Consider the following 20,457-nt stretch of genomic DNA (forward strand, 5'->3'; position numbering starts at 1 on the left):
GGGACATTATTAAGGGCCCAATAGCTCGCTATTCTGCTGCATAGGAAAGATAGAAAGTATGGCAAAAGACCTGCCTTGGCTTAACCAGGAGATCTTGCATGATCTAAAAATCAAAAAGGAGTCATATAAAAAGTGGAAATTAGGACAAATGACAAAGGATGAATATAAGCAAACAATACAAGTATGCAGGGGCAAGCTTAGAAAGGCAAAGGCACAAAACAAGCTCAAATTAGCTACAGATATAAAGGGTAACAAGAAGACATTCTATAAATATATTAGAGGCAAGAGGAAGACAAAGGACAGGGTAGGCCCATTGCTCAGTGAGAAGGGAGAAACAATAACAGGAAACTTGGAAAAGGCAGAGGTGCTTAATGATTTCTTTGTTTTGGTCTTCTCCGAGAAGTTTGATGATGAAGGAATGCCTAACATAGTGGATGCTAGTGGGAATGGCGTAGGTTTAAAAGTTAAAATAAAAAAAGAACAAGTTAAAAATTACTTAGAAAAGTTAGTTGTCTGCAAGGCACCAGGGCCTGATGAAATGCATCCTAGAATACTCAAGGAACTGATAGAAGAGGTATCTGAGCCTTTAGCTATCATCTTTGAAAAATCATGGAAGACAGGTGTGTTTCCAGAACACTGGAAAGGGGCAAATATAGTGCCCATCTATAAAAAGGACAATCCAGGAAACTACAGACCTGTTTAACTTCAGTTTAACTTCTGTGCCAGGAAAGCTAATGGAGAAAGTAATTAAGGAATTCATTTGCAACATCTGGAAGTAAATAAGGTGATAGGTAACAGCCAGCATGGATTCATAAAGAATAAATTATGTCAAACCAATCTAATAGCTTTCTTTGATAGGACAACAAGTCTTGTGGATAAGGGAGAAGCAGTGGACGTGGTATACCTAGACTTATGTTCTTAGGTTCTTAAGGACAAATGCAAGGTACTCCACTTAGGAAGGTAGAATCAGTTTCACACATACAGAATGCGAAGTGACTGTCTAGGAAGGAGCACTGAAGAAAGGGATCATAGTGGACCACAAGCTAAATATGAGTCAACTGTTTGACGCTGTTGCAAAAAAAAGCAAACACGATTCTGGGATGCATTAACAGGAGTGTTGTGAACAAGACATGAGAAGTCATTCTTCCACTCTTCTCTGCACTAATTAGACCTCAACTGGAGTATTGTGTCCAGTTCTGGGCACCACATTTCAAAAAAGATGTGGAGAAATTGGAGAAGGTCCAGAGAAGAGCAACAAGAATGATTAAAGGTCTAGAGAAAATGAGCTATGAGGGAAGACGGATAGAATTGGGCTTGTTTAGTTTGGAAAGGAGAAGACTGAGAGGGGACATGATAGTGGTTTTCAAGTACAGGCAGTCCCCAGGTTACGTACAAGATAGGGACTCTAGGTTTGTTCTTAAGTTGAATTTGTATGTAAGTCGGAACTGGTACATATTGTAGGGGAAGCTCTAGCCAAACATTTCTCCAGAGCTCAGTTTTATTCTCCCACACCTCACTTCCCTCAGTCCTTTATTCTCAAGCTGAGGGGTCTGCTGAGAAAAGCCGCTCCGCGTCTCCCTGGTCTGCTGGGAGGGCGCTAGCTTTGCGTCTCCCTAGTCTGCTGGGGGGGAAGCAGCTAGTGCGGGGTTGCCTCACCCCGTTTGTAAGTAGGGATCCGATGTAAGTCGGATCCATGTAACCTGGGGACTGCCTGTATCTAAAAGAGTGTCAGTAGGAGGAGGGAGAAAAATTGTTCTCCTGGACCTCTGAGGATAGGACAAGAAGCAATGAGCTTAAATTGCATCAAAAGAGATTTAGGTTGGACATTAGGAAAACTTCCTAACTGTCAGGGTGGTTAACACTGGAATAAATTGCCCAAGGAGATTGTGGAATCTCCATCTCTGGAGATATTTAAGCACAGGTTAGATAGACCTCGATCAGGGATGGTCTAGTCAGTACTTGGTCCTGCCGTGAGGTCCCTTCTAGTTCTAGTGTTCTCTAATTCTATGATTCTAAGAACACAGGAAAAACAAGAAATAAAAATTATAGATAACACTGAGAAAACGTGATGTATGCTGGAAGAGTCTGATACAAGGGATAGAGGGAAAAATTCTGGATTGCAATTTACATGAGAAATGCAACATTAACCATGGGGAAACAGAGAAATGCAGAGGAGAAAAAAGAGCACAAACAAAATAATCCTTTTTTTTCAGGCAAAACTGGAGCAGAAAAATATAAAGAAAATAAAAATACATATATTAAACCATGCAATGGTGTTACTGGGCCAAATCCTGAGTAATATTGCTTTATACCGTCTGAGGACCTGAGAAATTACATTTTGGGATTATAATATTAAAGATGACGTGCAATAATATTTCAAGATAAAAAAAATGAAGTGAAGAAAATGAAGGTAAAACAGAAAGAGAGATATGGATATGGCCCCAAAGAAATTAAATCAGAAATTAGATTATTAAATCATCCAGTCTCTCTCTGCCAATACCAATGTTTCCTACAATATGTTTCCTGTTTTAAAAGTCCTAAACAAAAGGGTTTCCACCATTTCCCAGGGAAAATCATTCTACCACTTCATATACCTCTTTGTCAGGCTTTTCATGCTGCTTGGACTACATTTTTTTCTTAATTTTACATTCAGTTATGTTCCTATCTCCTTAATTGGAATCTACAATTGCAGGATTTTACTGGGAGTTGAGGGATGCCCATGAATGAACTAGGCACATTCCTAAACAATGCTTATTCTTTCTTGAACATCCGGCTTCCCATGGTGCTGAGCATGTTGTATATAATGCATACTTTGCTCATGTTGTTTTAGTCATCACTGAAGTTTATTTTGTGTGGTCAGGTGAGAAGCTGCAGTAGCATCTTAATTCCGCTGGATGGCACATCTGGACCAGGCCACACACCCACATTCTCTTCCCAGTCTTTATAATGCTAACATTGCCGTCAGCCTTAACTACAAGAGATATTCTGTCCCAGATGAACATTATCAGACTATGAAATATGGGGAGGCGTTATTCAAGATGCAAACCTTGACAGTCTCAACACCATCTAATTACACTGTAGAATGAGAGCCATTGAAATCAACGTGGTTTTCTGTGACTTCAGTGGGCTTTGAGTCAGTCCCTCCGTTCTAATTCTGTCTGCAGCTCTCTAGACTACTCATTGTTGCATGCAGACTTCAGTATTACCAACCCCTCATATTCAAAAATCACAAGAGTCTTAAGAAATCATGATATTTCTGCCACTGCTCTAGCCACTAGATTGCCTCTGAGAATGATACATATCTTGTGGTTATTCCGTGCAGTAGATGACTGACAGGAAAATTATAAATGGTGCTGGCACTGTTTGCTAGACCATATTGCCATAAAGTTCTACGTATAACCACACGGGGCAGGAGCCTGCAACAGTTGTTAGCATTACATTTCCTAAGTTAATGCTCTGCACTGCAACATTGGACCAGGACATTCATACATTTCTATAGCCAGCCCTTCAAAATGCCCACATTGGGGTAAGTTGTCATTTATCCCTTTCCATTCCCCACTGGTAGCAATCCTATCTCCCTCCACTTGTGACCCAACTCTCTTCCCCACCTTCCTTTCCCTAACCGCCTATGTTCCACTTCTATCCCACCCCCTCAACATCACCAGGCCTACTCAAACTCCTTTTAAACTGCGTTGCTATTCCAGTCTCGTCCGCTATATCACGAACCTTCCCTTCTGCTATGACCAGTTTCTCAGTCCTCCTCTTCCATCACTCAGTTCCATTCCCTCAAACAATTACATCACACACAGACTGGGCTCATCTTGGTCCGTCAGTTATAGAACTAGACATCTATACCGGTGAAAGGTAGCAGGGAATTCTAATCATTTCCCCAAACTCAATCCACTTGCCCTGTTGATGCTCAGGGCACAACACATGAGATTTTCTAACTGCTGCAAAAGAAACTTGACACGAGCCAAAGTAATCTGCTTTCAAACACATACGCACCTTTAAGCCAGATAATAGAAGCACATTAGACCCAAAGGGACTGAGTAGTGTCCTCATTGCTTTTGTGTAGCACTTCTGCCTACACAGAATGCGAGCAGCTTAGGCTCCGTCTACGCCATTTGTTTTTGGCGGAAGAGGAAATGCAAATGAAGCGCTTATTTGCTAATCTTGTGCTCTCATTTGCATATTCTCTTCCAATCCTTTTTGTGGAAGAGGTTTTTGTGAAACCCCCCCGCAGTGTAGACGGGACTATTTTTTGGAAAAAATCCCTTTTGTGCAAGATCCTGTAACGCTCATTTTTTGAGGAATAGGTGATCTTGCACAAAAGGGGTTTTTTCTGAAAAATGATCCCATCTACACTGTGGTTTTTTTCGGCAAAAACTTCTTCCGCAAAAAGGATTGGAAGAGACTATGCAAATGAGAGCGCAAGATTTGCAAATGAGCGCTTCATTTGCATTTCCTCTTCTGAAGAAAACAAATGGTGTAAACAGAGCCTTAGAAAATTCACTTTGCACAGGGATAGAGAGATATACCTGTGTAGGGCACAAGGCAAGAGAGAATTGGTCTCATCATTTTTATACTGGACATGTCCACTTCATTTTGCTGACCATGTCTACACTACAAAGAAAAGTCAGAAAAAGATACACAAATTGTGAATTGCAATTTGCATATCTTTTTCTGCTTTTCTTCCAAAAGAGGCTTTTCCGACATTTGGCCCATCTACAAATAAACCCTCTCTCGGAACATCCCTTCTTCCTCGTGAAACACAGTTTACAGGGATGCCGAAAAAAACGCATCCGCTTTTCTAACTTTTTTTTTGGAAAAGCTCTGTAGTCTAGACATACCTAACTGCCACATCTGATTACAGAATATGTGAAGTGTATGCATTTTGGCCTGCCCTTGGACTGAAAAACAGAGCTCACCACACACTCCAAACTTTTGTGACGCATTTCTGAACAACCTTCCTCTGGCAGAGTACAGTGAATTTAAGTCCTGCTAGGAGACCGATACTGGCTAAAATAACTGCACTGTTATCCAAAAAGAAGTCATCACAATCAAGAACGGATTTTTGCTGAAATCTCCTTGTCCGGGACTTCCAGGAAGAGCAATCTTCACTAAAATGATAGCACAATTAATGTAATTAGTCTCCTGAGTTTTCCTTTGCAGAACATTCAGGACCTAGAAAAGAGCGGATTCCATTCCTGGCAATAGCTCTGCTTTGCAATAGGACTAATGAAACTATGGATACTGGATTAACAGGAGTTGGCCCCTCTCAGAGGGATTCTCTGCATATTCATTTTGCTAAGAGAATTATTCTGAGCTCCAGGTTTTTATCCTGATCTTGAACAGCTGCACAAACTGAAAGTAAAAACAGCATAGCAACAATGGCATAAGAGCACAGCAGTTTTCCCGAGGTAAGGAAAAAAAAAACCCCCATCACTGGTGAATTTCATGGTTATCTAACAGCATAGGATGCAGTGATGCTGAGAAAGATGCAAAGAGCTGTCTGCAACCCGTTCAGTGCTGATCTGGAGAGCAAGATCAGCAAATCTTAAAGCCTTTGATTGCTGTTATGAACTGGATTGTTTAAACAGATGTACTTTGATGCTGGAAAACAAATAATCTATGTGTGTTGCTGAGCTGTAAAATCTGGCATTTTGAATAGGCAAAGTCTCCAAAATGCAGTTGTGTAAATTTAAATGAGGTTGTTTCACTCCCTAAAAGACAAAAAGTTTGTAATGGATTCCTGTCATTCATTGCTGAAATCCCAAGGCTTTCCGCTCCTTTTGAAATTAATTGGAAAGTTCTGATCATCACAGGTGGCCAGCTAAGCTTTCAAAACAATGAGGGGTGCTACCCTAAAGTAAGTATTTACTATAACCACTATTTGGGAGTTCTGAATTTATTCTTGGCATTGTAAATTCAGTATGCAGACAGTGCATCCCATAATAACATCACAACATGCGGACACTCTGCAGCGAAAATATATGTCACCCTCATCCTCCAAAATTACCAACTGTTGCTTCATTTCTGGCTGACATTTTTTATTGAATCAGATTTTTAGTTTTGACCTAAGCAGGAGAAAATATAATGCATTGTGTTAAAGACTCCAGACTGATGACTGCTGAGCTCTGGATATAGATATTTTGGATTCACACCAGTTGAACAGAGTAAAGAATTTGGCCTGCTACATAGGTGTACTTACTTGCTTTCTGGTGCACTTCAAACCCTGCAGCGAGGCCCCGGAACAAGTGGATTGATTTCCAAAAGGCATTCCAGAACTGTCAGCCCAAAGCATCCACAAGTCATGAGTAAGGCCTAAAACCACATTTTGGCTATGTCTACACTCGCGGCTTCTTGCGCGAGTAATATGCAAATGAGGCTAAGTGTGGAATATCGCCAAGCCTCATTTGCATACCTAATGAGCCCTCATTTTTTTCAGAAGAGGCTCTTGCGCATGAAGGAGCGTCTACACTGCCCCTTCTTGCGCAAGAAAAACCCTCTTGCGCGATGCCGTTGCACCTATTACTTTTCAGGAAGAACGGCGTTGCGCAAGAGGGTTTTTCTTGCGCAAGAAGGGGCAGGGTAGACGCTCCTTCTTGTGCAAGAGCCTCTTCTGAAAAAAATGGTGGCTGATTAGGTATGCAAATGAGGCTCAGCGATATTCCACGCTTAGCCTCATTTGCATATTACTCGCGCAAGAAGCTGCAAGTGTGGACATAGCCTGTGTGTCCTTTTCTTCTGGTTTCACAGCTTTCAGAGCGGATTCATGTTTTCAAACTCTCCTTTCTGGTGATAAAGTTTATTCGAAACTTTAATTTTTAAAAACAAAAGCTGAGACTGGAGTGTATCTATGGGACATCAGGACACCAGCAGCTCTAATAGAAATGCCAAGTAGACGAGGCATGTAATAAGAATCCACTGTGTCGCCAACTCTCGCCAAGTCACCCTTACGAGCCTAACTTCAGGCCCGCATTTTTAAAAGCCATGGCGGAGCATATTCAACTGCTTTTCCCCGCACTTACCGAGAGAAAACCGAGTGCCAGATTTCCAAGTGAACTCAGCCTCCAGCAGCTCTCGTTGAGAATAATAGGAGCTGCTGAGGCCTGGAGCACATTAAAAATGTCTAGTTCATTTTGGTGTCTAAATGGGAGCTGAGCTCTTTTGCCAATCTAGCCCTTAATATTATGAGACGAAGCCCAAAGGAATACTCGGAAGGAATTAGGCATCTAAATCCCAGTTTTGGGGACCACTGCAATGCAAAGAGCTCAAACCCTGTAAATGCCGAACCTCACTCGGCTCCTAAGTTTTTGCAGTAAAAGTTTTTTTAAATGCTCATGCCTCTGAGCAGGTGCACCGCTGCCTCCTTGTGGGGGTCTAGGTGCTTAACTCGCATCCAAGCCCTAGACTGATTCACACCCCAGCAAGATAGACATTCTGCTGACTAACTAGGGGGCCCAACCCAGCAGGTGTGCTCAGAGGCCGCCTACTGGATCGGGTCACTCAGGCAAGTTCAGGCGATGATACGCCCTCAACTCTATGGTCAGGGTACTCCCCAGTCTTACCATGTGACCTTTACTGCTCCGCTGTGGCTAGGCAGCGCTGCCTTCAGAGCTGGGTGCCCGGCCAGCAGCAGCCTCTCTACTCTACCTTCTGAGCCCATGCAACCCCTCTCGATATATTCTGTGGCACCCACTTTGAGAACCGAGAGCAGCGGTGCTGCTAGCGCATGGCAGGGGACAGTGAGCAGAGCCTGTGGGAGCAAGAGCAGCCGGGTGGTGGGGAACCCTTCCTGAGTGGGGAAGAGTGGCTATAAGGGGGCTAAGGCAAATTTTGGGATGGCTAAAGTCCCCACTAGCACCTCCTTTGTTGACACAGGCCCTGCGTCGCTGTAGCTTGAATGGGCGCTCTACCAAACTAACCAGGGTGTGTGCACGTCCCTCAGAGTCCTGGAATGCAAACAATGGCAAAGAAGGCCTAGTCCACTGCACTTCCTTGCTTGGTGCCATTGGTGACAGTGAAGCGTTCTGATGAGTCAGCACATCCCTTCACTCTGGCTGTCATGCCACTGTGATAACAGCCATCATCTTCTCTGGGCTACTAAATTTATGGCGGTGTTTCCATAGGCAGAGGAGAATCAGGCTCTAGTTTGTTGGCGTGCCTTGCAGGCCTGGCTCCCCTCTGAAATGTAGCTAGTGAACATATCAGTTAGTGCTTCCCAATGTCCCACCCGGTATTAATTTTAATTGTGCTGTGGATTACAGCCCATAGTTTCTAATATTTGCTCTGTGGTTGCTTTAGCTACTGCATCCTCCTCCGAGGTTCCTTTGGTACAAAATGCTGCTCTGACGACTACAGAAGAACACAGTCCTGTCTTGGCACTGAATTAAACACCGAGCTGGGAACACAGTCCTGGATGGAGCCTCCTCAGCAGCCGTGGCCACTGAGAAAGACAATGACTGAATGGGAAAGCACAGAGAGAATGACTGACGTGGTAGAAGGAGCTGGTATTCCTGATAACAGGCCCTGACCATCATTTGGCACCCTCGTGTGCCTGACAGCACAGCATGATTAGAATTGGGAGGAAGAAACTTTGGGCCTCTTTCTTCTGCTTTGCAGCTCTCTTTTTCCTTCTTGTGACACTCCAGGTACTGTGAATCCTCAGACTGGGTAGCTGAAGAGTTCTAGTCTTGGAAGGGAGGGAAAAGAGATGCATGTGTTTGCATTCCAACTGTGATACAGCTCTGGCAGGACAAAAATGCCATTAAAGGCCCTGAATATTTTCATTAATCAATAACACTTTAAGAAGTACCAGTGTAAAGAAATTCTACTTCACCGAGACTATGGCAACGGTATGTTTTTTGTGTGGAAGGGCAATGCAAATGAAGCGCTGATTAGCATTTTCTCGCACTTCATTTGCATAGTCTCTTCCGATCCGTTTTTGCGCAAGAGATTTTTGTGCAAAACTGTGCTGTGCGGACGTTTCCGTTTTGCACAAAAACCCCTTTTTGCGCAAGATCCTTATGCCTCAGAGAGGGGTTTTTGCGCAAAATGGAAACATCCACATTGCATGTTTTTGCACAACAACCTCTTGCACAAAAACAGATCAGAAGAGACTATGCAAATTAAGTGTGAGAAAATGCTAATCAGCGTGTCATTTGCATTGCCCTTCTGCAAAAAAATCCATAGTGTAGACATAGCCTGAGAACACAGGGCTAGAAGGAAAAGATAAATGAATTGATAACTTGCTTAAAAAAATAAGGAGAAAAGATCAAACCCTGATGCACCTGACAAAGTAGGTTTTTGCATGAAAGCTTATGCCCAGATTAATCAGATAGGGTATGTCTACACTGCAAGGGTATTTCGAAATAAGCTATTTTGGAATAATAAATCCTGAAAAACTATTTCAAAATAGCATGTTCACACTGCAGAGAAGCCTTAAAATTAGTCCAAGGCAGGCTCCCCTAATGTGGACACGCTACCTCGATTTAGAGCCCCAGGAAGCACTGGGGAGTAATTACTTTGAATGGCCCTGGGGAGGAGCAATTTTGAAATAGCCGCAGTGGTGTAACCATACTACCGCTACTTCGAAATAACTTTCAAAATAGGTGTTATTCCTCATGAAATGGAGGGTTAATTCTTCTGGAAGAAAAAGCCTGTTATTTTTAAATGATTTTGAAATAACGGGCTTGCGGTGTGGATGTCATCTTGTTATTTCGAAATAACATGCCTTATTTCAAAATAATTCTGTAGCGTAGACGTGCCTTTAGTCTCTAAGGGTATGTCTACACTAGCCCCCTAGTTCCACCTTGTGGAATGAGGTGTAACAGTTAACTCGAACTAAGGACTTAGTTCGAGTTAACGTTTGACTGCTGCGTGTAGCCTCGGGCAGTTAGTTTGGACTAAGGGGATTTAAAAATGGTGCCCGGACAGGAAGATGCAAATAAAGCCTGGGATATTTAAATCATTTGCAACTTTGAATGCTTACATTAGCCTCCCTAGTTCGAACCAGGGGGCTAGTGTAGACATACCCTAACTTGCCACAGGATTTCAAGAAGGTTTTAGTGATCCTACAATATCAGGGAAAATTTTGTATATTCTTGAGCACCATCTATTTAATTTCCCTTGTAATTTCACAGTTTCCTGATATCACTGTTTATAGAGCATGCCTATCACAAGTAGGGCTAATTGTCTATGTTGTATGTCTTAACCAGACAGACAGCAGAAGGTATATTATAAACCACTAGTGCCCTCGCCAGTTTGAAGCTGAATAATTTTCTTTGTCTACTTAAATTCCCTTGACAGTTTTAAATGGGTAGAGTATTTTTCACTTCCTATGTAAAATAGCCATGAAGCATTGCTCAGAGCTACTGAACAGCTGCCAAAGTCCACCCAGGAGATGGGTGCATGTCACTGACAAACTTTATACAAGGAAATTCATGTCTGCTAACCAAACTGTAAATCTCTGGCCATGCACATTATGGTCCATGTGTTTTTCTCCAAAGGTGGTTCTTGAACTGGGCAAGTCGGAAAGGAAGATACACGTCTCCAGTTTACAAGATGGTTCATTAAAACTGGAGAAGCCGCAGAAACATGCATATCAGTTTTTTAATAAACAGGAACTCTACAGCGATACCAGAAGAGTTTTAAATACGGACAGATACCCTATCCTGATTTGGTGGTCCCCCCTGACTGGCGAGACGGGGAGGTTGGGTCAGTGCGGAAAAAATGTCTGTTTCTTTACTATCAAGAGGAGCTACCAGCATAATCACATGACAAAAGCCTTTCTTTTCTATGGTAAGGAACTGAGTAATTGTAAATGAGTTCCCTCCCTCCCAGCTATTTCTCTGTTACAGATCAAGCACTGCGTAACCGTAACCCTCTGCAACTGAAGCTGTTAGAGTCTGCAAGTTGGCAAAGTGCACCAGCACGTATCTTCACTTGCATCTCCAGTGCAGTTCTTTTCTAAAAAGTGATCGTGGGACATGGCATGGTGGAATTCTTTGTGTATTGTCTCTTGCTAACTTCTAGCTCAGAGGTGAGCAGAATCAGGCCCGGGAGCCGAATGTGGCCTGCCAAGCATTTCTCTCCCGCCTGCCCAGCTGATTAGCAGAGTGAGCATATTTACAGCTGACTTCCCCACCTCGCTCCATCCTGCAGCTGAGCTGCTCCCAGGAATCTCCTGCTAGCTGTGCAGAGCGGGGAGAGGGATGGAGAAGGGAATGCTGAAGCCATGGTGTCGCCTTGCCCCTGTGTGCAAAGTGCTTTCAAAGGAGTAGAGTTTAGCCTTTTCACATCCGCCATTCCCTCCTGTCAAAGGGTTCCCAATTAATACGCTGGAAATGATGCACACTTTCCATCTTGTCCCACATTTCTCTCATTGGAAACAGATTAATCCCCCTTTGTCCTGCACTGGCCGGTACTGCTGTCACCTCTTTCATCCTTAAAAGCTTTTGGTCAACCAGCTTGAGCAAGATGGAGTAAGTGTGTGATATCAGAATCAGTCATTTCCGGGCCTTTTACCATCCAGTGCAGTATTTCTTAAACTGTGTTCCACAGCACACCCCTGTGCTGCAAGGCAGGCAGGCAGGCAGGGAGGGAAGAAGGGATAGCTCAGTGGTTTGAACATTGGCCTGCTAACCCTAGGACTGAGAGTTCAATCCATTTAGGGCTCTAGGGCAAATCTATCAGGGATAGTACTTGGTCCTGCCATGAGAACTGGACTTGATGACTTCTCCAGGTCCCGTCCCCTTCTATGAGATAGGGACAGCTCCATATTATAACAGAATTCAAAAGGACCACCCTTAAAGGGGCAGTCAACTTATTGCTCCCCCCAATAATTTTCTCCCAACCCTCCTCCCCCCCTTTTTTTTGCTCAATAACTTTTCCCCAGCCTCAACAAAAAAACCCTTGGTGTTCCTCCTTAAAAACAATATTGTTTGGTGTTCTTCGGTCTTCAAAAGTTTAAGAAACACTGATCTAGTGCATATTTCTACAGGGCACAATGTTTTCCCTCACATAATCCTCCTCTCCTCAATTACTCAGTTTTAGTCTCCTATTTCCATTCCCTCATCTCCCTCTGCTTTCTTGCATCCTCTTTGTAGTCCCGTTTTTCTTGGCACCTTCCCCTTATCATTGGGGAGAAGTAGGATTCCTTTAAAGGCCCCAGAAGCAAGTGTAATTATTGGGCTTACTGTGTATCCCAATTCCGAGGGGTACCACTAGCATGCCTGGTGTCTCTCTCATGGGGGAGGGAGGGGGGGGGCTTTGCACTGGCTCCCTGCCCAGCTGCCTCCACTCCCTACAAAGCCTCACAAGAGACCTGCACACAGCTGTGATGTTCAGCAGTCACAGCCTGTCCATTTGCAGCCCCGTCAATAGTTCCCGAGGCTTTTCTCCAGCTCCCTGCTGCTAAATGGCTTCCACAGCTGAGTTGCAAACAGGCCCTTGCCACATTTTAGGACCTTTCCCTTTACTTGGCCAGGAGAAGGGGATGTACAGTGAAGAGGAAACTGACAGGAGTTGATGGGACCAGATTTGCACATCCATCACGCATGAGTCACCTGAAGGGTGGTTATTCATGGGCTCCAAGGCACATAATCGGAGAACGTGACTACACGAGAACATGTGGTACAGATCCCTACCTCCCCAGGCTCGTGCTTATTGTTGTTGTGTAGTGTTGGTTCCTTAGTTGTGACTATTGCATCTGGAATGTTGAGTCTGTAGCCCATCATTCCAGAGATAGGTGCAATCCTGTTACAACAATTAAAGCTAATGAGTACATTAAAATGCAAATTAACATAACCCGTTTTGGCCCGTCTGAAGTCTACTGCTATTCTATTACAGAGTTCACTGGAAAAACTCAGAGTTCAATTGTGCCCCCTTTACCTCTGGTGAGTAGAACCTTATTATGGGACTTGTTGCAATCAGTAGACCCTTACGACACATAGGCTACGTCTAACACTGGCATGATTTTCTGGAAAGTTTTCCGTTAAAAGCATTTTCGGAAAAATCGCGTCTAGATTGGCAGGATGCTTTTCCGCAAAAGTACTTTTTGCGGAAAAGCGTCCGTGGCCAATCTAGACGCGGTTTTCCGCAAAAAAAGCCCCGATCGCCATTTTCGCAATCGGGGCTTTTTTGCGGAAAACACTACTATGCTGTCTACACTGGCCCTTTTGCGCAAAAGTCTTTCGGAAAAAGACTTTTGCCCAAACGGGAGCAGCATAGTATTTCCGGAAAAGCACTGATGATTTTACATGAGATCGTCAGTGCTTTTCCGGAAATTCAAGCGGCCAGTGTAAACAGCTGGCAAGTTTTTCTGCAAAATCAGATGATTTTGCGGAAAAACTTGCCAGTCTAGACACAGCCATACAGTCCAATTCACTGGGAGTAAAGTGGCACAGTTAGACCCAAAGTAAATTACAGGGGTCTTGTATAGTGATTAAAATATATGTTTTCCTGGCTCAATATATTAAGGGTTTGACTGGTGACACTATTTGTGTTTGTCTAGGCACTGACTTTAATATCGATAGTTTGCCCCTCCCTCGTAAACGCCATCACGACTGGGCCCTTTTCCATGAAGAGTCACCCAAAAACAACTACAAGCTCTTCCACGAACCTACCATCACTCTGTTCAACCATACCGCTACCTTCAGTCGCCACTCCCACCTGCCACTGACTACGCAGTACCTAGAGGGCATAGAGGCCATAAAGTCTCTGAGCTACATGGTTCCTTTGGAGAAGAAGAATATCTTGAGAAAGAGACTTGCGCCGCTTGTGTATGTGCAGTCCGATTGCGACCCTCCTTCAGACCGGGACAGCTATGTGCGCGAGCTAATGCGGTACATCCAGGTGGACTCCTATGGGGAATGCTTGCATAACAGAGACCTCCCTCAGCACCTCCAAAACCCAGCCTCCATGGACGATGGTAGCTTTTATAGCATACTTGCTCAGTACAAATTCATTCTTGCTTTTGAAAATGCAGTCTGCGAGGATTACATCACTGAAAAGCTCTGGAGACCCCTCAAGTTGGGAGTGGTACCAGTGTATTATGGGTCCCCCAGCGTTATGGACTGGCTGCCGAGTAATAAGAGTGCAATCTTTGTAACAAGATTTTCACATCCCCGGGAGCTGGCGCACTACATCAAGGCGCTGGATACAAATGACCAAGAGTACGAGGCCTACCTGCAATGGAAACTGGAAGGGGCCATCTCCAACCAACGACTGCTCGCTGCTCTCCAAGAACGCAAATGGGGAGTCCAGGACATCACCCAGGACAATTATATTGATGTGTTTGAATGCATGGTGTGCAACAGGGTGTGGGAAAACATCAGGAGGGAGGAAAAGGTACTCACGACGCTCATTGTCTGGGGGTTGTTTTCTTTTAAGTACAGCCAGTTTTGGCAAGAGGAATCAGACTGATCTTCCAGCAGGGCTAAACCCTGCCAACACCACATAGAGTGAGACTCACTTTATTTAGACAACATTGCCTCACAAGTTCATCAGTTACGATTGTGAAGGGTCACTTGTTAAGGTCACAGAGTATTTCCGGCTCCTTGGCTTCTCTCCAGGGATTACTAGTTGTGATGGATTTTTCTGATAGGGACATGGCACATCTGGAATTTGACCGAAACCACCGACTCATTTCATGTAGGCCTTAATCATCACACAGTAAAGATGGGCAGCCACCTTTTCAAAATGGCCACTGATTGTAGATTCCACAGACGTTTAGGTGCCCAATTTCAAACACCAAAAATGGAGGTGCCCAAAATCTGAATTGAATTTTTCCCCTTTAGTCATTTCTCAATAGGGATTGAATAATTTTTACATCTGCTTAACATAACCAAGAACTTTGCTTAGATTTACATTATATATCAGTCTGGTTTTTAACATCTCCTCTGTTGTTTGTTTTCTACTGTGGCTGTCTGACCTGCCACGCTTTTTCATCAACTAGCAAGGGAAGACAGACAACTCTTAGGAAGGTCAGCTGTGCTCATATGGAAAAAGGGAATAAGAATACTCAAGTTGTTTTCAGCGACTTGTCTGTTGGTCACTAGTTGAATGGGAGTAGAAATTTTGCCATTCAGCTTACACAGGATGGTCCATTCAATGGACTCTTCAATTGACTCGGCAAGTTTCTGATCAGAAAATCTCTTATTTGTGTAACCATGCACGCACAGGAAGCAGGTGTAGGGGAGAGAAACGATAAAACTGAACACTAAGGTTTTCCTAGTTCCCACATTGCTAGGTCTCTCATCTCAGAGGCTTCCAGGACCCCAGAGTTCACCAGTGTTTGCTTCATAGCTCTTACCACCCAACCCAGTGCATATATATTGGAATGACAACAATTAACTGCTAAACTCAGAGTCACAATATCAGCAGGTTTAACTCAGCATCCCTCTGTCCAAGTCAAGAGAACATTACGAATTCATATGAGCTGAGGCTCTGGCTTTTTGGGTGTGTCTAGACTACATGGCTCCGTCGACAGAGCTATGTAAAGTAGTTTACTCGACATAGTCAATGAAGCGGGGATTTAAATAATCCCCGCTTCATTAAAATAAAAATGGCCGCCGCGCTGTGCCGACAATCAGCTGATCCGGCACAGCACGGCAGTCTAGATGCGGATTGGTCAACAAGGGACAAGACAAGTTTCAGGAGGCTTACAGGAGCGGTCGACAAAGGCTTCCCTTGTCAACCAATCCGCGTCTAGACTGCCGCGCTGTGCCGGATCAGCTGATCGTTGGCACAGCGTGGCAGCCATTTTTATTTTAATGAAGCGGGGATTATTTAAATCCCCGCTTCATTGACTATGTTGAGTAAACTACTTTACATGGCTCCATTGACGGAGCCATGCAGTCTAGACATACCCTTTGAGGAAGCTGATCCTGATCCACTAAAATTAGCAGGAACTTTACTAGTGGGACCAAGCAACATCGGATCAGACCCTCGCGCAGGGATTAGATTATTCTGCTGAAATGACTCAGTGGATTGCTAGCTATATAGCATCTTTCACCATTAGGTTGTCACTTCAACATAGCCCAGGTCTGTAGCATCTGGAAGCTTTTACCATCCGAGTCTTTTTTTTCAGTGGCCTATATGAAAACTCATTTGGTTTCAGTTCAGTTCCTGCAGGAGAGATGTCTTCCTTTCCAAAAATTAGCAGGATGATTACCACGCTCGTGGATATGAGGGAGACAAGGTGGTAATATCTTTTATTGGACCAATTTCTTTTGGTGGAAGAGAGAAGCACTCAAGTTACACAGTGTCCTAAAGAAGAGCTCTGGGAAGCTTGACAGCTTGTCTCTCCCACCAACAGATGCTGGTCCAATAATAGGACCACCCAGTTTGTGCCTCTCGTATCCCAGGCCCAGCCCAGCTACAATAACACTGCAGAGAACTTGTGTGGATGGGCATGGAAACAGTCTATTCTGTTTGTCACTGTCCAGGACATGATTAAGGTATATTATGCAGGGCAGGGTGGGGAAGGCAAAGGTAAAACAGGCAGGAAGCAGTCCAGAACACCAGCTTCACAAAGAGGAACTCCAACAGTACAAGAAACAGTGAAATATTCTCTCAGCTGAGAGAGAGTATTGAAGAGGGGAAGAATGCTTTTTACTCATCACTGCAGCTACCCATGACCTGGAGTCTAATTAAATCCTTCCTGTGTTTCTCTTCCATTGCCAGGGCCTGTCCCCCAGGAGATGGAACGCACAGATTAACCACCTGAGCTGCCCGAAACCTGAGACTTTCTTGTTCTCCTCTCCACACATACGCTGGGCCTCTCTGCGAGAGATGTGGATTCCAAGCTTTGAACAATCCAAGAAAGAAGCTCGAGCACTGAGAAAGCTAGTGGAAAGGAATACGAACTTTACAGTGCGGGAATTTTGGGCACTTGTGTTCAAAGAATGAACATGCTAGGTTATTGCCCACACAGCGAGCTCCCCAATGCAGCCAGCTGTGTATTATACTTTTGACCACTGCCTTAACATTTGTAGGCCAGTAAGTACAGGAAAGAGTTAAATTGTCCTGCAAGACAGAATCTAGTAGGTACAATACTCAGTGAGTACTGATAAGCCACAGAATTACCAGAGCTGTCTTTTAAAAGTACATATTTGTATACTAATTGTCCTTAGCTTGTTAATGCCCCTATTCAGGAAAGTGCTTGAAGCACAAGCCTGATCTAAAGCATATGAGTAGTTCCAGTGAAGCTGATAGGACCACGGTCACTTACTTAGGATCAGGAACTTCTGTGCAGAATCAGGCCCATCACCTTCTCTGATCCAAGCCCCCACCTCTCTGGGTTAACAAACATTCACAGGTCGTGGAACGGTTTAGTCACATGGCCACAAAGGTCACAGCAGAGTGCCTTTGAGGCAGGTGTAGCGATCACACAGCTGCTCAGAATGTCTGTTTATCATCAGCCCCGTTGGACTTCACAGTTTTAACTGAGAGTTGACAAACTAACGTATTCTGATGCTGAGGATGTAAAACACATCAGCATTGAGCACTGGGAAACCCCCATCTGCTAGTACCTAGGGACAGAATGAATGAAAAAGCGCAGGGTAAGATTAAACCATTGTCTGCTATTTAAAACATAGGGCCATATGAATTTTTACCCTCAACGGGGGTCACTCCAAACTAAATAATTCTGTAGTAATCTACTTTCTTTCACTTAGGCCACATTTCCACTTGCTGCACTGGAAATCGATTTTCTGGCATTTGATTTAATGGGTCTACTTAAGACCCGCTAACTCAAATGCTGAGAGCAGCTCCGGTCGGCACCGGTACTTCTGGCAGTCATGAGGAGTAAGGGAAGCCAATAAGAGCATTTGCTCCCATTGGCCTCCTTCTGTGAAGACGGCGCCAAGCTCTGCATAAGGTAAACCAACTCCAGCTATGTCTTTTACATAGCTGGAGTTGCACACCTTAATGTGACCTTCTGGGTCTAGCGTAGTCCTGGCCTTAGACAATTGATGAAAGAACGGGATCGGGTGCAGCAATGATTACATTGAGGGTCTGATCCTGCTACAAAGGCTACGTCTATACTGCAATCTTCTTCCGCAAGAAGAAGTGCATATGTCGCGCTCGCATTTGAATTTCCTTCTCAGATCCCTTTTCCTCAAGAGGTTTTTGCACAAAAAAAGAGCTGTGTAGATGGCTCCTTTTTGCGCAACCCCCTCGCCCCTTTTACTTATTATTTTTAGCCCTGTGAGCCCAAGGGAGCTGACTCAAGTGCCAAATTGCTGCCTTGTTTTTTGTTAGCAGTGTAGACACGCAATCTGCTTTCTCCAACACATGCTCATTACCAAGGGTTTTCCCCACAATAAATTGCTGCTTTACCTTTTAACATAATGCCAACAGTAGTAAAACATTTGCACCCTTTCCCTCTCCCTTTTCCTCTAGAAACCGCAAAGAAGGTTAATGCTGGAACGATGTACTAAGCATAAAGGAGGAGAACAATGGTGCAACTAACTTAGAAACCTTACACCGAATCAATGACTAGAAATTAATTAAAGAAATACACAATAAGAATGGCTGTGTTCATTTCAGTGCAGCACGAACCCCGATCAGATTGTGGGGGAATGACTCTGCTGTCTCCGGCACACAGAGATGCGGAGGCACCTGTTGGAAATTTAGCCAAATATGTTCTCATACAAGGCACTGAAGAAAGATGCCAAGGGATCTTGAAGGCTACAGGCGCTACACTGTTAGGATATGTCTACACAGCTAATGTGATGCCAATATTTAAAAAAAGCTCTAGAGGTGATCCTGGCAATTACAGACCGGTAAGTCTAACGTCAGTATTTGGCAAATTAGTTGAAACTATAGTAAAGAATAAAATTGTCAGACACATAGATGAACGTAATTTGTTGGGGGAAAGTCAACATGGTTTCTATAAAGGGAAATCATGCCTTACTAATCTGCTGGAGTTCTTTGAGGGAGCCAACAAACATGTGGACAAGAGGGATCCAGTGGATATAGTATACTTAGATTTCTAGAAAGCCTTTGACAAGGTCCCTCACGAAAGGCTCTTAAGTAAAGTATGTATCATGGGATAAGAGGGAAGATCCTTTAACTGATTGATAACTGGTTAAAAGATAGGAAACAAAGGGTAGGAATAAATGATAAGTTTTCCAAGTGGAGAGAGATAACTAGGGGTGTCCCCCAAGACTCTGTCCTGGGACCAATCCTATTCAGTGTATTTATAAATGTTCTAGAGAGAGGGGTAAACAGTGAGGTGGCTAAATTTGCAGATGATACCAAACTGCTCAAGATAGTTAAGACTAAAGCAGACTGTGAAGAACTAAGTGAGAGGGCAACAAAATGGCAAATGAAATGTAATGTTGATACATGTAAAGTAATGGACATTGGAAAAAACAATCCCAACTATACATACATTATGAGGGGGACTAATTTAGCCACAACTACTCAAGAGAGAGATATTGGAGTCATTGTGGATAGTTCTCTGAAAACATCCACTCAGTGTGCAGCAGCCGTCAAAAAAGCAAATAAAATGATAGGAATCATTAAAAAAGAGATAGAGAATACAACAGATAAGATCTTATTGCCTCTATATAAAACCATGGTACGCCCACGTCTTGAATCCTGCATACAGATGTGGTCCCCTCATCTCAGAAAGATATATTGGCATTGGTTGGACCCAGTATGGCCGTTCTTACGTTCTTATGTACAGCAAGCCATTATTTTGAAATAATGGCAAGCTGGAGGACTTCTTACTCCAACTGCTGTAACCCTCATTTCACGAGGAGTAAGGGACGTCCTTCGACTTCCTTTGACTTCCTACTGCGTAAACAGCGCCAAAAGCCGAATTAAGGTATTTCGATTTCAGCTGCACAATTGACGTAGCTGAAGTTGCGTAGCTTAACTCGACTTTTGCCCTGACGTGTAGATGCACCCCTACCAAGTGTATGATGCCTTTTACTAGTCGTCAGTCTTGTGTTTGCCTTCTAAGAAATCTGGTGGTATAGGGAGTAGTCTCCCCTCTGCCTTTATAACAGTGGATTGGGGTGAACAGTATACGAGGCACCTTTGTTTGGGACATTAGGCATCAAATGTCCATCCCAGCACACTTCTTCCATCTGCCATCCTATACAATGAAGGATAGCATGTGGACTCAGCTAAGTGCCCACAGAAGTGCTAAGCAAATGGTCGTGCCCGCAAAGAAGCCTCGTGTAACGCATCTTGGGACCTGTCCGCATGCTCTACTGTATGCAATTATTATATTTCATAGATAAAACTGAACCAAGTGTAAATTAAATACTTTCCATGTGTAAAAAAAATATTCCCATAAGTAATCCCTTGTCTCATAGTGGGCCAAATATTATAATATTTCTCATTAGTTTACCTAACAGCCATCTTTGAAAGACATCAAACATTACAAAAATATTGTAGCCTCACTAAAGCTTATACATAGACAGAAGGGGTAGTAAA

At 43.7% G+C, this 20,457-nt stretch overlaps 1 protein-coding gene across 5 annotated transcripts in view; it reads left to right on the top strand.

Annotated features, from left to right (window-relative positions):
* The window catches only part of POFUT3 (protein O-fucosyltransferase 3), a 22,726-nt gene extending 3,777 nt beyond the window's left edge, over positions 1-18,949 (top strand). For 3 of the 5 annotated variants that reach the window (XM_075931332.1, XM_025183090.2, XM_025183089.2), the window contains exons 3-6: positions 8,308-8,654; positions 10,512-10,803; positions 13,517-14,352; positions 16,690-18,949. In XM_075931332.1, coding sequence (XP_075787447.1) covers positions 8,574-8,654; positions 10,512-10,803; positions 13,517-14,352; positions 16,690-16,914 — 1,434 coding nt within the window. In that variant the 5' untranslated portion in view covers positions 8,308-8,573 and the 3' untranslated portion in view covers positions 16,915-18,949. Of the gene's footprint in view, positions 1-5,320; positions 5,421-8,307; positions 8,655-10,511; positions 10,804-13,516; positions 14,466-16,689 lie in introns of those variants that run through there. The other 2 variants (XM_006111096.4, XM_075931333.1) reach the window with 2 other exon arrangements.
* Positions 18,950-20,457: the final 1,508 nt, after the last annotated feature.

Source organism: Pelodiscus sinensis, chromosome 6 (assembly GCF_049634645.1).
Source record: "Pelodiscus sinensis isolate JC-2024 chromosome 6, ASM4963464v1, whole genome shotgun sequence".
Lineage (NCBI taxonomy): Eukaryota > Metazoa > Chordata > Testudines > Trionychidae > Pelodiscus > Pelodiscus sinensis.